The sequence below is a fragment of the Hypomesus transpacificus genome, unplaced genomic scaffold (assembly GCF_021917145.1).
Source record: "Hypomesus transpacificus isolate Combined female unplaced genomic scaffold, fHypTra1 scaffold_31, whole genome shotgun sequence".
NCBI classification, from domain to species: Eukaryota; Metazoa; Chordata; class Actinopteri; order Osmeriformes; family Osmeridae; genus Hypomesus; species Hypomesus transpacificus.
Genome location: NW_025813837.1, coordinates 114574 through 128875, shown reverse-complemented (window position 1 = coordinate 128875; position 14302 = coordinate 114574). Strand labels below are relative to the sequence as shown.

At 52.6% G+C, this 14302-nt stretch overlaps 1 protein-coding gene across 1 annotated transcript in view; it reads left to right on the top strand.

Moving 5' to 3' along the window:
- Positions 1 to 14302, top strand: part of LOC124463827 (armadillo repeat protein deleted in velo-cardio-facial syndrome-like) — a 64507-nt gene that overhangs the window by 21904 nt on the left and 28301 nt on the right. Inside the window, 2 exon segments of the mRNA XM_047015600.1 lie at positions 2875 to 3033; positions 7909 to 8535. Of these exon segments, the coding sequence (XP_046871556.1) occupies positions 2875 to 3033; positions 7909 to 8535 (786 nt within the window).

Below are 14302 nucleotides of genomic sequence, written 5' to 3'. Positions count from 1 at the left end.
CGCCCTGTTTGATAAAGTGTCAGATTACGCAAGGCTCAGTGTGCGTTTCAATGGATCAGACATTTGATTGAATTGCAGATTACGGATTGCAAACACATATAAAACGCACATACATATTACATATTCTCATGTTTTTTTCTTCTTACGATAATACAGCGTCGATGCTGTTGACAGTGGAGCTTAAATATTAGATGTGTTCACCGTCCTTCCATCCAGTTTGGTATAGGGGTGTGATGTGACCTTGCGTGTCATTGCTTCCGTGTGTGTGTGACACACGGTAGTTCCCAGGCGGTGTCCTGTCTCGACATCATTGACTCAGAGCTGCCAGTTTTCACACATCCATGTACCCTGTGACGTCTTAACGCATGCTCCTAGGCCTGTAGAACGCACACACACATACATACACAGACACACACACACACAAAAAGTGTAAGAAAGATGTTTGGAAGGAAGGAAACATGTCATGGAAATTAATGTAGAGAAACACAGGCATATCTACTCATTTCCTGTAGCAGGTTACCTACTGGAGCCTTACATCTAATGCAGGAGATACACTGTAAAGTAGTGTACACACACACACACACACACGTGCATACGTACACATACACACACAACTAGCAGGTCAAGAGTTGACCTATATAATGGTCCTGTCTCCTCAGAGGTCTGTGAGGAAAGTGTGTGTGTGTGTGTGTGAGAGAGGAGGGTAAGCATGGATGTGTGTGTGAAGGTACCGTCTACCCTCTCTTGGCCTCGAGTGTTCCAGACTCGGCCTCTATCTCCCCTCCATCTCCCCTCCATCTCTCCTCCATCTCTCCAGACCACCAGACTACCGCACTAACACTAACACCAGCACCAGACAGCTTTTAATCTTTTATTTAAGACCAAGCTCCTCCAATTCACTCCCATACTCTTAGCGTCTGTGTGTGTGTGCGCACGGGGGTGTGTGTGTGTGTGTGTGCGCGTGGTGGAAGCTGCTGTCTGACCTCAGGATCAAGGAAGAGTATGCCAGCAAGCCTCAGAGAGGGCGGGGCTACAGACTCCATCGCCCGCCGCGTTTGAAGAAGCGCTGTTCCGGGCCCAGCGAGATTAATCACAGATTGACTTCCTGATGTAGTCCCAGTTTTGATGGCGTCTGCTCTGGGTTCAGAGACACACCTTGTGGAGCTCCTCCCAGGATCCTGCTGCTGTCCTCTGGACACACTACAGGGGCTGGCTGCTGTGCTTGTGGTGGTGATGTCCATACTCACAGGACTGGGGGCAGTGTCGCACCCGTACATCATTCTCATGCACATACACACTAACACACACACACACACACAGACATGACAGGCTCCAATGGCCCGCTTGTACATGCACACACACACACACACACACACACAGGCACACACACATACAAACACACAGATCTGTCTGGGACGGTGCGAGGGCACACTCTCTCTGGGTGGGGTTATATAAAACTCTATTCCGCAAGGGGGCTTGTCGCTGAAGGCTTTCTGACAGTACTGTGGAGATTATCCAAAGGTCAATTGCGAGTGCAAAGTTGTTTGGCTGATGTCACATCGGAGAAGAGCCTCTCTCTCCACGGCAAGTGTCGCCTCCAGTCATTAGTTCCAATAATGAAAGGCTGACACACTTTCCCGCCATAAATTACATCTTTCTTTTTAAATGACATCCAATTAAAAAATATAATTTGACATTATAAAGAGAGAGGGTGAAATGAAACTTTTCTTTGACTTTGGACCCTGGAAGATGGCTTCGCTGCGCCCATCCAGACGTCCAGGTCAGTCTCCAGGTGCCCCCGGCACTGAGCCCAAAGGATTGTGGGATTACTGGGGAGACTTCTGACTGATCAGCAAGACGGGCATCAGATCAATCAGACCGCGGGCAGACTTTGAAGCCAAGCTAATCAATGAAGAGCCGCCCGCTTGTTAGCACCTTAAAAGACTGAACGAAAACAAACAGTACCCCCGGCGTCTTCTCGCTCGCTCTATCTCTCTCTCTCTCTCTCTCTTTTTCTCACGCCGTATCTCTCTCTTTCTCATTTCCCCTCTGTTTGTTTATCCCTCTCTTTCCCTCTCGTTTTCCCCGCAAGGTCAACAGGAAGCCATGCAACAACAGCGCGGTATGCAACTTGCGTGCACCCCCCCCCCCCCCCCCCCCCCATGGCCCACTTCACAGAGCTGAAGATCCACCCCCTACTCGTTTCTAGAATATTGTTTTGGTTACCAATGATTGCCCTAAATCCCTTCCTAAACGCCTTCCTTCCTTCCCTTCATTACATGGGTGGAGCCTCACCCAACAGGAACTGCCGTTCTCTCACGCATACTGTACACTGTGTACAGTGTAGACACACACACACACACTACACACACACACTCACACAGCCTCATACAGTACACAGCCACACACAAATACGCAAATCATTTGATGGGGCCATAAAAGGATTGTTGCCTTCATCTTCAACTCACACGCTCAAATCAATGGACGTCGTGAAATCTCAATGTCATTCGATGTTCCTGACGGCTCCTTCAGGTTTTCTTTTCTTTTCAAAGCGGCTGCATCTCATTTCCAATCTCGCTCCCTCAGCCGTCAGCGAGCATCCCCACTCACGCTGCATCCTGTAAGGCAGCCTCCACAGACCCCACATTCAGGACTGTGCGTACAGGACCGTGTTCTGTCTATCTCAGGTGCAGAGCTCCTGCAGCATTTGAACAGTGGCTCAATGGTACGATACCGAACACACTAGAAATGCTGAGTCTGGAGCGTTTGAGAACTCAAGTGTGTGTGTTACTTGAGTGTATGTATTTACTGCTTTCCAATCAATGTTTACGCTTTGTCTAATGTGCTAACCCTCCCTCCCTCTCCTCTCTCCAGGAGCAGAGCCCCAGTAACCAGACGTCTCTGGCCATGATGCAGGAGCCACAGGAGGTGGTGGAGGAGACGGTCACCATCGAGGAGGACCCCGGCACTCCCACCTCCCACGTCTCCGTGGTAACCTCCGACGACGGCACCACCCGACGCACAGAAACCAAGGTAGCCTAACCAGAGAGCGAAGGAGATTTCGAGGTTTTTTGTTGTTGCTTGTTGACGTGTTGTCCTGGGGTTTTACCCGGTGGAGGGAGGGGGGGGGGGGGGTGGGTTGTGTTTTATGTTGCCACCCTTGGGGGAGCCCTTTGTCCTTATCGGGTTCTATTTTTGTTTTGTCGTTTCTATGAAAGGCCATGTCAGCTAACATAAAGGTGAGTTGAACCAGTTCCCCTCTCCTTTTTTTTTCCCCCTCTCCTCTCACGCCGCCATTTTGTGTGTGTGTGTGCGCCCACATTCTGCGCGCGCGCACCTCTCAGCCCCATTATCTGTGCTCCTCTCGGCATCACAAGCTCACCCCCCCTCCAGGCCTGAGCTCCTGTACGTACGCCACATCCAGGCCTCGCTGCTTTGATTCACCCCTTTCGGTCGGCCGCCATTTTTTCCCCCCGCGCCGGTCCTCCAGTTTCTTGGTTCGCCGTGTGTCACAGCGGAAGCAGGTTCCGTCCATCTTGGAGCAGCGATCCTCTCTGAAAGGCAGGGTTCCCCCAGGCAGCGCCCAGGGTAGAACTGGCACACTGAAGACCCTGGGTCTGTAATTAAAAAAAGCCCAGTTAATCCCTCTGTCTCACTGCGTGTGTGCGAGTGTGTGCGAGTGTGTGTGAGTGTGTGTGTGCTTGCGTGCTTCTCCTTCGGGAGCCCTGCTGCCGACTTACTAAAGGGGATCGGACACACACACACACACAAATAACAAGCAAAGCAGTATAAAACCCTAATCTGCGCTACATGGAGGGGGGCGTGAGTGTTGGTGTTAAGGACACTTGACGCCACAGAGATGGGACGCACTCTGGGAGTCATTTTGGAGGGGAAACGAGGATGAAACTGGGTAAAAAGAGCCTTGGGAGACCTCACAACTGCTTCACCTCTGCACTGTGAGAGGCAAACGCATAAATAAACAAGTCTTCTCCGTTCAGCCACCTCACCTCTCGCTCTCCTCCCTCTCCACCGACCCCCCCCCCCCTCCTACCTTTATCTACATCCATCCACACCCGTCTCCCTCTCTCTCCCTCTCTCTCTCTGCCTCTGCCTCCTCTGCCTCTGTTCGTTCCGATCGCTCCCTCCAAAAGAGGGAGATGCGTCGTCTCGGCGTGTTCTCTTTCCTCCCCGCGCTGCTGCGCTCGGCGCTCCCCTCCTCTCCCCTCCTCGTGGAGACGATCGAGGAGAGGGTTTGCCCGGCTTCTTGATCTGAAGGGCGGAGGAGGGGAGTGGGGTGGGGTGCTGGTGGTTGGATGGGGTTGGGGAGGGGGGGGGTGGGGTGGGCACCATATTTAGTTGAATGCTAAACACATTGATCTGGAGCTCCAGCAGTGGGTTGCAGCAGTATCAGGAGCCAACACACTGAAACCAACCCAGAAAGCGGGGCTGTGAATGAATACGGATTGGCCCTCGAGGCTATCTGAGTGGGCCAGCTCTCCATGACGGGAATGGCTAACAAGGCCATCAGCGTGTGTGTGTGTGTGCGTGCACGTGTCTTATGTGGTGCGTGTGTGTGTGTGGCGAGTGGACGCACGTTGGTGAGGCGAGTGTGTGTGTTTGTGTGTGTGTCAGTTAAGAGTCCCAACACACAGATTTCCCCTGGACACCCTCCAGCTCCACTCTGGCACCACTCTCTGCTCTTTACAGAAGCACAATTAAAACAATATAAACAGTCTGGGTGGAAGGTAAAAAAGAACTAAGGTAGACCACACAAACACATTGAAATCCCCAGATAAACAAGCCCCAGAACCAAAGACTTCAATGGGCCTTCTTCAGCGTTCTGAAGCCAAGCTTGATACCAAACTGGGACTACTTCCTATCTTTGATATAGGTTTTTCACCTCTCTTTGTCCTGCTGTTAGACAGCATGAATGATCCTGCTGGTTGCTTTCTAGTCCACAGATGGGTGTGTTACGCAAACTACCGCAGCAGTTCCATTTCTCAGGGATTTTCACCTCCATCCGTGACCCCTTGACCTCAGGGGGCGAAGGTCACCCGCCACACCTTCCACTCACTGCTGGTGATGGAGACCTGGTTGGGGTCCAATCCCATCAGCCTCCTGTTCCTCGGACACAGAACCAGTAAAGGATCCACATATCTGGCGTGTTGTTGGGCTTGAACCCCTTTTCCTCCCTCCTCTTCCTGCCCCTCCTCCAACTCCTCCTGCCCCTCCTCCTCCTCCTCCTCCTCCCCCCCCCCCCCCCCTCTCCCTCATTCCCCCTCCTCCTTTCCTCCCTCCCTCCCTCCTTCCCTCCCTAGCCCTCCCCTCTAACCCCAGCTGGTGTATCAGCTTCAGTTCACCATGGAAGGGAATGTCACAGATTGTGAAACTCTTACGAGCTCCATAAAGTCTGAGGGTGACGCCAGCCCCCCCCTTTAAAAAGTCTAACCGAGAGTTAGTAAACACTGGCCTGTTAGTGTGTGTGTTCTCATATCCACCCACTTGTCACACACACACACACACTAACACACACACACACAGAGAAACACATACACATGAATGTACGCAGACACACAAGAAAGCTCAGTTACATGGGCACACACACACACCGTCTCAAAGGCATACACACACACACTCCGCCGTGTTTAGAGATTCCCTTTCAATTTACTATCAGTTAGTTCTAGTCAGGCCACTTTAGGAAGCCCTCTGAAGCAAGTTCCCAGCTTCCCTCTACAGCTTGTTTGTCGTGCTGTGATCTTCCCCGGCGATCAAAGTGTGTTTGCAACCTGTCTGATGGTGCCTCCATCACAGACATTTACATTTACATTTACATTTAGTCATTTGGCAGACGCTCTTATCCAGAGCGACTTACAGTAAGGACAGGGACATTCCCCCCGAGGCAAGTAGGGTGAAGTGCCTTGCCCAAGGACACAACATCATGTGGCACGGTGGGGAATCGATCCGGCAACCTTCTGATTACAAGCCCGACTCCCTCACCGCTCAGCCATCTGAGTCCCAGACAACCAGCCCCCTTAGGAACATGGTGGAACAAGCCCTGATGTGGATGTCGGGGTTTGGAGACTGGTTCACAACTGTCTCATCCACTCTCTCCCCGGTTCTGGTGGACAGCCACATGGAAGACAGACTGGAGGGTTGTGGAGGAGATCCGATTTTTCAAGCTGTGTGGGTCAAAAGAGGAGGATATGGACAGGGATGGTTGAGACGCCCTGCTCTCCCTCCCTCCTCAGTCCAGGAGTTTACTCCTCCCTTTCCCCAGCCCCAGCCCCCTCCTACCCCTCACAGCCCCTGCTCCCCCTCCACTTCCCATCCCCCCGCCACCTGCCCCCCCCCCCCCCCCCCCCAGGTCCAGGCAGGTCTTCCTGGGGTGTGGTGGTCACCTTGCCCGACTCTGTCTTCCAACCCTAGCCCAACTACCCCACCCCCCCACCCCAGCAGAGACACTCATTGAAGCATGTTATTTCTAGCTCTGGTGGCTGGACCTCCTGCTGTTTTTATTAGGCTTGAGAATCAGACAAAAGTGGTGGTTTATTTTCAACATGAAAGGCTTGATTATCATGCAAGTTCCAGGCAGTGTGGGAGGGGGGGGGGGGGCTTCTGACTGGTGTGGCGTGTGACCCGCAGAGCTGATAGTAATGGAGAAGTGAGCTCCACAAACACTCTCACTGTAATTATCCACAAAGCGGAAATGAAAATTTGTGTTCTGGAAATAGTTTATTTCCTTCAAATAGGCTCACGACAAGAGTATGAACAAACTTTAATGGAGCCTTGGTGGTAATCAAGTCCGAGATTCCTCTCACATTAATCTGGGTAATTTAATAAGGACAACGCCTTAACTATCTCTGTGTGCTTTTTAATATCTAGCAGCCTTCTAGCGACGGCTCATGCTTCATTGTGATTACGGTAAATTATTTCATGCCTTTCCTTATCCGAATCGCCTCTCTGACGAGGAAGTGAGGATGCCGCATCCCCAACAACGCGGTGAAGTGGTGAAATGGTCAAACAAGGTGAGGAGAGTTGAGAGGGTTTCACGGGGTCGGTCTTCCCCACGTGTGCAGGAGAAAGCTGCGTTGGCCTCGCCGGGCTCGACCGAATCCCCTCGGACTCACACACACACCACCCCCCCCCCCCCTCCACAGCTGAGGCTCATTTTCATCAACCTCATTAGTCGCGAAGATGAAGTTATGGCTGCGTGCAAAATGATGGCCCGGTGTGAGTCACTGGGCAGCAAATTGGTTTCTGCAGCCACGGTTACTGGACCTGAGGAGAACAGATGCAGTCTGAACACTATAACCAGCCTGCAGAACAGACAGAAAGAGAGAAGGGGAGAAAGAAAAGAGAAGAAAAAGAAAGCAAGCAAGAAAGAACAGACATCAACAGAACCAACCACACTGTCGGGCTAGCCGGGTTTCACAATGCATGGCTCGTCAATGGATGGCGCTAAATAACAAATGAATAAGAACTTTTATGAATCCAGTGGCCTAGCCGTTTTATAGAGCAATATTGATTTGACTCAGCCTCTGTCCCATTGGCCTGCCCGTTCCACACAGACACATCCCTGGACTGGTGACAGCCACGACCACATCTCACTCTGGCCGTGACAGCGTGTGTGAGTGTAAATGTGTGTGTGTGTGACACCTGAACATCGTGGTATCATGTGTCCGAATTCTCCTCACGTTAGGCTGGCTTCCAACGTTGTCCCCATGCAGTTGTCACTCAGCTTTGGAACGCCAACCGTCCTTCTGATATGAAATATGTACTCGTCAGTTCCTACCATCCACAGCAGCCTACAAATAAGGAGAGGAGGTTGTCGTCAATAGACGAGTTAAGATGGCCTCCACTGTGCCTGTTTGACTGGCTGCGTCTCTCTCTCTCTCTCTCTCTCTCTAGGTGACGAAGATGGTGAAGACGGTGACCACCCGGACGGTCCGGCAGGTTCCGCTGGGCCCGGACGGCCTCCCCCTCCCCGAGGGCTCGTCCCCACTGGGCAGCTACACCGACTCCATCGACCGGCGCTACGCTAAGAACGGCGGCGAGCGCTACATCACGCCGCAGGCCACGTCCACGCTGACGCGCTCCTACAACAACTACAACGACTCTTACAGCGAGGCCGAGTACGGCCGCCACTACGGCCTGCACGACGGCTACGGCGACGCCACGGAGAACTACGGAAGCCTGTCGCGCGGCGTCAACTTCCGCCCGCCCCGCTACCCCTACCTGCCCAACAGCTACCGCCCGGAGAACAGCTACACCCTCCCCATCCGGAAGGACGACTACGGCCACGTGGCGCAGCCCCAGGTGCCCATGGGCACCAGCAGCGTGGAGCTGAACCGCTCGCAGCCCGAGCGCTTCCAGGCGGAGCCCTACGGCCTGGAGGACGACCGGCGCAGCCTGGGCCCCGAGGAGGAGGAGCCGTACGAGCTGGAGCCCGACTACTCCACGGCCAACCGCCGCACGCTGGGCGCCAACCGCGGGCGCACCCTGCGGGAGCCGCTCCGCGACGGGCCGCGCGGCAGGTGAGGGGCGGGGTTGTCGTGGGATACGGGGGTGCTGGGATGTGTGGGGCTCGATGTGACTCTGTCTGGTTTTGCGTCGAGATGGCCCGGTCGACAGGAAAAAGCTGAATGGATGTAGCTTGCTTGAGGGACGGTAGCGTGAATAAGACATATTCTTGTTGTCCTGCCAGATATGGGTCTGGCAGTGGTCTGTTAGCCTACACGTGTAAACAGATGCATTTTCTGAGCGAGTGGTTTCTACAGGCGGGCTGGAAATAAGAAGCTTTGATGACCTTTTTCATGCAAATGGCGCGAACACGTGTTTGTGTCAGAGAGAAAACAGGGAGAAGGTTTGGCGGCTAAGAGAGGGAAATGGAGAGCAAGGGAGGGGGGTGCGCGCTTCATCATTTCAAAAGAGGAGTGAGATGTGGTGAAGGAAGGAGACGGCGCGATAGAAAACGTTTGATGGGAAAACGCGTCCTGCGAGAGACCCCGTTTCGTCCACGGAGTGTCCTTAAGCTTAGTCAGTAAGCAACATGTTATCAAGGGAACTGTAACCCCGGGCTTCTCCTGCCCGAGGAAACCACCCTGTTAGCCGGCAACAAAGACCCCAAAATGGACTGTCACCTCCTAATGGCTCCCAATCACTTTCCCCTTGGCAGTCCAGCGGGGGCAGACTCCCTACCCTCTCCTGCACACAGACGGCAGAGGGAACCTCTCCAAGACCCTCAGATGGATTTTGAGGAAGGGAGGGGGAGGGGAGGCAAAGACGATCCGTCTTTGCCTCCCCTGTGTTTACGTTCGTCGAACGTAAAATGTGTTTACGTTCGTTTTTGCTGTCATGTAAAAGTTCAAAGGTGATGTTGGAAGCACAGAAGTGGCAGCGTCTTGACAGTGCTGGGGTTCCATTTCGGGAGCCTTAATCAGACATGTACACACACACACGCGCGACACACACAAACCTCACTCACGGGCGCACGCACGCACCCATCCGCCCTCTTGCTGATTTCAAAGGCAGCTGTGTTTACATGTTGTGGTGAGTCTGGAGGAGGGAGGTGCTGTTTAATCAGAGCTCCCGTCTGCACAGACACGCTCTCGAACCCTCCCTCTTCGCACACACACACACACACACGCTCGCAAACGCATAAACACACAACTTTCCAAAAGGTCTAAGATGAGTTTGGAGAGAGGCAGACCGAGAGACAGGCAATTTGTACTTGTGCCATTTGAACATGTGTCAACACAAACACACGCGCTCACGCACCGTCGGGCAGACACATCCAACGGCTCGAGCGCAGTTTGCGCTCTCTCTTTCGGAGGACGTTATCTGGATGGAGACCGGACCCTCTCTCTCTGTTTCGAATGTGGAGGAGCGTCCTTCTCTCCTGGGCCTTTGGCTCCCACCTCTCTCTCCCGCTCACATTAGCACCTCCCACAGAATCGGGACCCACGTTTGCCGTGATGAATGTTCGAATTAAAGCAGTTTAATTACAGCTTATCGTCTGGCCTCTTTGGAAACCCTCAATTATGCGCCGGGTGGAAAATTAAGATGTTTAGCGCAAAATGGCTTCCAGCGCCGTTGCCGGGCCCGTGTGAGGTCGCTGTGGTGATTGTTCTGCTGTTACTGGGAGGATGAAAGCTCTCTGCTTCAAATATGCTCTACGTGTGTGTCTCTTTGTGAGTGTCTGTATGTGTGTGTGTATGTGTGTGTGTATGTGTGTGTGTATGTGTGTGTGTATGTGTGTGTGTATGTGTGTGTGTATGTGTGTGTGTATGTGTGTCTGCGTAGGTTTGCTGGCTGTCCTTGTGTGTGTTCCCGCCTGTTCTCTCCTGCCTGTTATTTTCAGTCTGTCCCTTGCTTTGCCTTACTTGTGTGTGTGTGTGTGCACACGTGTGTGTGTGTGCCAGTGTGTGTGTGTGTTTGTTTGTGCGTACATGCAGCCAATGGCAGCATGATTAATAGCGGCTTTTGAACTCTGCTAGACAATGGAAGTGTCCTGAGAGACCATCTCTAAAGACTGATACCTCCCCGGATGACCTTCCCTGCACCTGCCCACCGACCCACCTGCCCGTTGCACACACAGAGCATCACAGGTCACCACAGTCACACCCCCCCAGAGACCACCCACACAACCCTCCCCCCCCTCCTCCATCCTCTCATTGGGGAATAGAGAGAGGGTGTTCTAATGAAGTCTGGTCCACAGTGACGCGCCCAAGGAACACACATGCTATCTCGCTCTCCTCCTCCCCTCTCCTGTTCTCCTCTCCTCTTCTCCCCTCCTTTCCTTTCCTCTATTATCTTCCCCTCTCCCTTTCTCCACTCTCTTCTCCTCTGTTCTCCTCTCCTTCTCTAATCTCCTAGTCCTGTGTTTTCTTCTTGTCAACAAGAGAAACTTCGCAACACTGTCAATCTAGCAACAACAACCAAAAAGAACGCAACTTGTGGAAAACAGATAATGACATCAAAACAGCCAAAGCAATTAAAAGTAAAAAGAGAGAGGAAAAAAAAACATGTTTTGCCTGCTTTGAATTTTTCTTCCCAGAGACAGGCCTCGAGTGAATCGCAAATCAATTATATCATAATTGCTTTACGATTCAAAATAAGCAAGCTGTTGTGTGGCTAGTCAGTGAGACACTGTAGGCGTGTGGGAACCTTTCTGAAATAAGACACGGTAACATGTCTTCTGCGAGCTTGCTAATCCTTTTAGCTTCTGTCCTTTCAAGAGACAGCTACACCACGACGGTTAACGACCACATGGAAGGAAATGTGATCAAGATCATTGACAGAAGACGAGAGGGAAAATAGCTAGATAGAAGGAAACCATGTTAGATATTCGTTGAGTGTCCCTGCTTCGCCTAGGCACGTGCACACGAAGGGAGACGCAGACACACACACACACAGAAACACACATACACAGAAACACACATACACAGAAACACACACACACATACAGAAACCCAGAGACACTAACACACACAGAGACGTGGACGCGCAAACACACAGACATGCACAAACAAACAGACATGCACAAACACACAGACGCGCACAAACACACGCACAAACACACCCACGCAGCGACCAGGGCCAGGTCGGCAGGACTCTTAGCAGCTCCATTAAACACGAGTGCGAGCCGCCGCGATCATCGCTGGAGCATCGTGTCCGCAGGTCCGGCAGGCCTGTCACATCCCGTGAACAGGTGAACAACCCCCTACGCACACAATGGCGCCAATTTAAATGCAAATCCTGACATTCCCGTCACTCAGTCTGCAGCGGGTTGCCGAGCCCTCAGCATCAATTGTATCTAAATGAGTCCTATCTCTTCACTGTACTGTGTGTGTGTGTGTTGCAGAGAGAGAGAGATGCCGCGTAGGTGCATAGACCTCGTAGGGATGTCGCGTAATCGTTCTGGTGCTTGTTAGTTTCGGAGGGTTATTGCTTTTCCCACTTGCGCGTCAGGTCCAATTTCACTTGGAGTTTGAGATTTTGAGACTGTGTTGGTGGATGCCAGGGGTGTTTCAACACACACACGCGCACACACACGCACACACACGCCGTGCTTTTTTCCACGTCACCAGGCCAGATGAGGAGAATTCCCTCCTGACCTCAGAGCAGCAATCTCAGTCTTAATGTCTGGCTGTAATGACTGGCTGGTGATGACCCTCCCTCCCACCCTCCCTCCTCTGACCAGGAGCCCGGGACTTGTGGTGTTCCCTCCACGTTCCTCCGACGCCGCTCAGACCCAGAAGAGGGGGTGATGGACCTCCCCCCCGGGGTCGTCCACCCGCTGCGTGGAATGCATGTTTGGGTTCGCAACGCGACCTCCTCCAGTAGGCCGTGTCGAGGTCTTATTTTTCGGATGGCAGACACTTGTTTAAGAAGGACAAGGAAGGTCACGGTGATGACCGCTGGGGCTGAGATAGCCAACCCTGCACCCACACACCGCTAGGCTAACGCTAAGTCATTCTACGTCAGCACTTTGTGTCAGCATTGGTCGGATATGTCTGTACAGTTAGCCTTGCTGGGTCTTTCACTACATTTAGTTTGTCTTTGCATTAACTTCGGCGAACAAGCTTTTGCCTTTGCCTCTTAGTTTTGTGCTGACGGTTTAGCCTGTGCACTCCATCTTTATTAATACATAGCCGTCTTCTGAGTTAGTGTCATGTTGCAATGCCGGGCTTGGAGGCATTTCTCCCTGTTCATCTTGTATCGATTCCACTCTGCACTTAAATGGAGCAAAGCAGTGCTGTAAAAGCTGTTGGTGTAGCTCTCATTTCCAAAACAACCACAAACCCACACAGTAATGTTCCCCAGCCCCGCCAGATAGCACCCAGATTCAACATTCACAGACCTCTCCAACGCGTAATTACCATAAAACTCATTAAAGTTCAAGCTTCATAGCGAGCGGTTCTCCTTAAATCACGAGCGCTAGCACCCATTTTGTCACACCCGTACATACATCAAAGAAATGGTGGGAAACAGGCCTTACGTAACTGTGGTGTACAAGCTTCTCTGAGTTGTTGTGTGTGTTTGTATGTGTGTTGGAGGGTGGGGTGGGGGGGGGAGGGGGAATGCTACAGGGTGCACGAGCATCATTAGTTTCCCCATATCCCTCTTCCTGTCGGTCCTCTTGCTTGTCACTGGAGTGGAAGAAAGGGCCAGAGAGCAAGCAGTAGGGCCAGCAGAGAAGCCTTTCTGCCTCAATATCCCCCGTCCTACAACGCCATGGTTACCCCGTTACCTTAGTGACCCGGAACAAGAGTACATTGTTCTGATCCAGTACAAGAGTACATTACTCTGATGATAGGATGGTGGCAACAATAACAGCATCATCACCTTTCGAGTGCAACGTCGTACCAAGAAAAAAACACTGCGCGGTGCAGTCTGTTACGAGACGACGGGATCTCGCTAACAGCTGAGGCGTCGGCAGGGATCGCTCGCGCGTGTCATATCCCCCATTGGAGGACAAGGAGGAGCTGGTTCTTCTTCTATGGTCCACGTGCTTGTCGAGGATAGAGGAAGCCCCTCTGCAGAGCAGAGAGACGTGTCGTACACGTGAGGGATGTGGGCGTACCGGTGTGTGAGCACGTGCCTTCACAGTGCGTGGGTGTGTACTCATGTGTGTGTGTGTGTGTGTAGTACATGTGCATATGTTTGTGTATGTAAAGGGCTACTATGCCAGGGTGCTTGTGACACACACACACACACTCCAGCATGTGGAAGTTGTGCTCTATCTGTGTGTGAGAGATGAAGCCGCTGCTAGCTGAGCCAGCCCTGGTCCCAGAGAGACAGGCAGCATTAGCATAGTCTTTGGTGCTGGGACCAGAGTGGGTCTTGGGGGGGCAGGTGTGGGCTCAGAAGAGCCTTCCTCCCGGGTGCTCTGGAGCTCTCTCTGTTCTCCTCTCTCCTGGGGGAGGGGGGGGGGGGGGGGAGGGGAGGGGGAGGGGGGAGATGCCATCCCTGAACCCCCCCCCCCCCCCTTCTTCCACAAACCCCTGGTGCCGTCTGGAAAACGTCAGAAGTGTTTCTTTTCCCCCGATGACTTCTTTTCCCCCGATGACTTTGGCTTAGTTGCTGTGGCCCCGGTTGCTGTTGGGCCTTCGCCCTCTCTGTCGTTCTATCTCCTCCCTTTCCCTCCCTCCCTCCCTCTCCTCCCCTCCCATCTCTCTGTCCTTCTCTCCCGACACCCCTCCTCCTCTCACTCCGACAACATCGTTAATAACGCGAGGGTGACAAGATGAATGGACACATCTGTAAACCGACAGGCCCTGTTCGTAATTAGGAGTGGGAT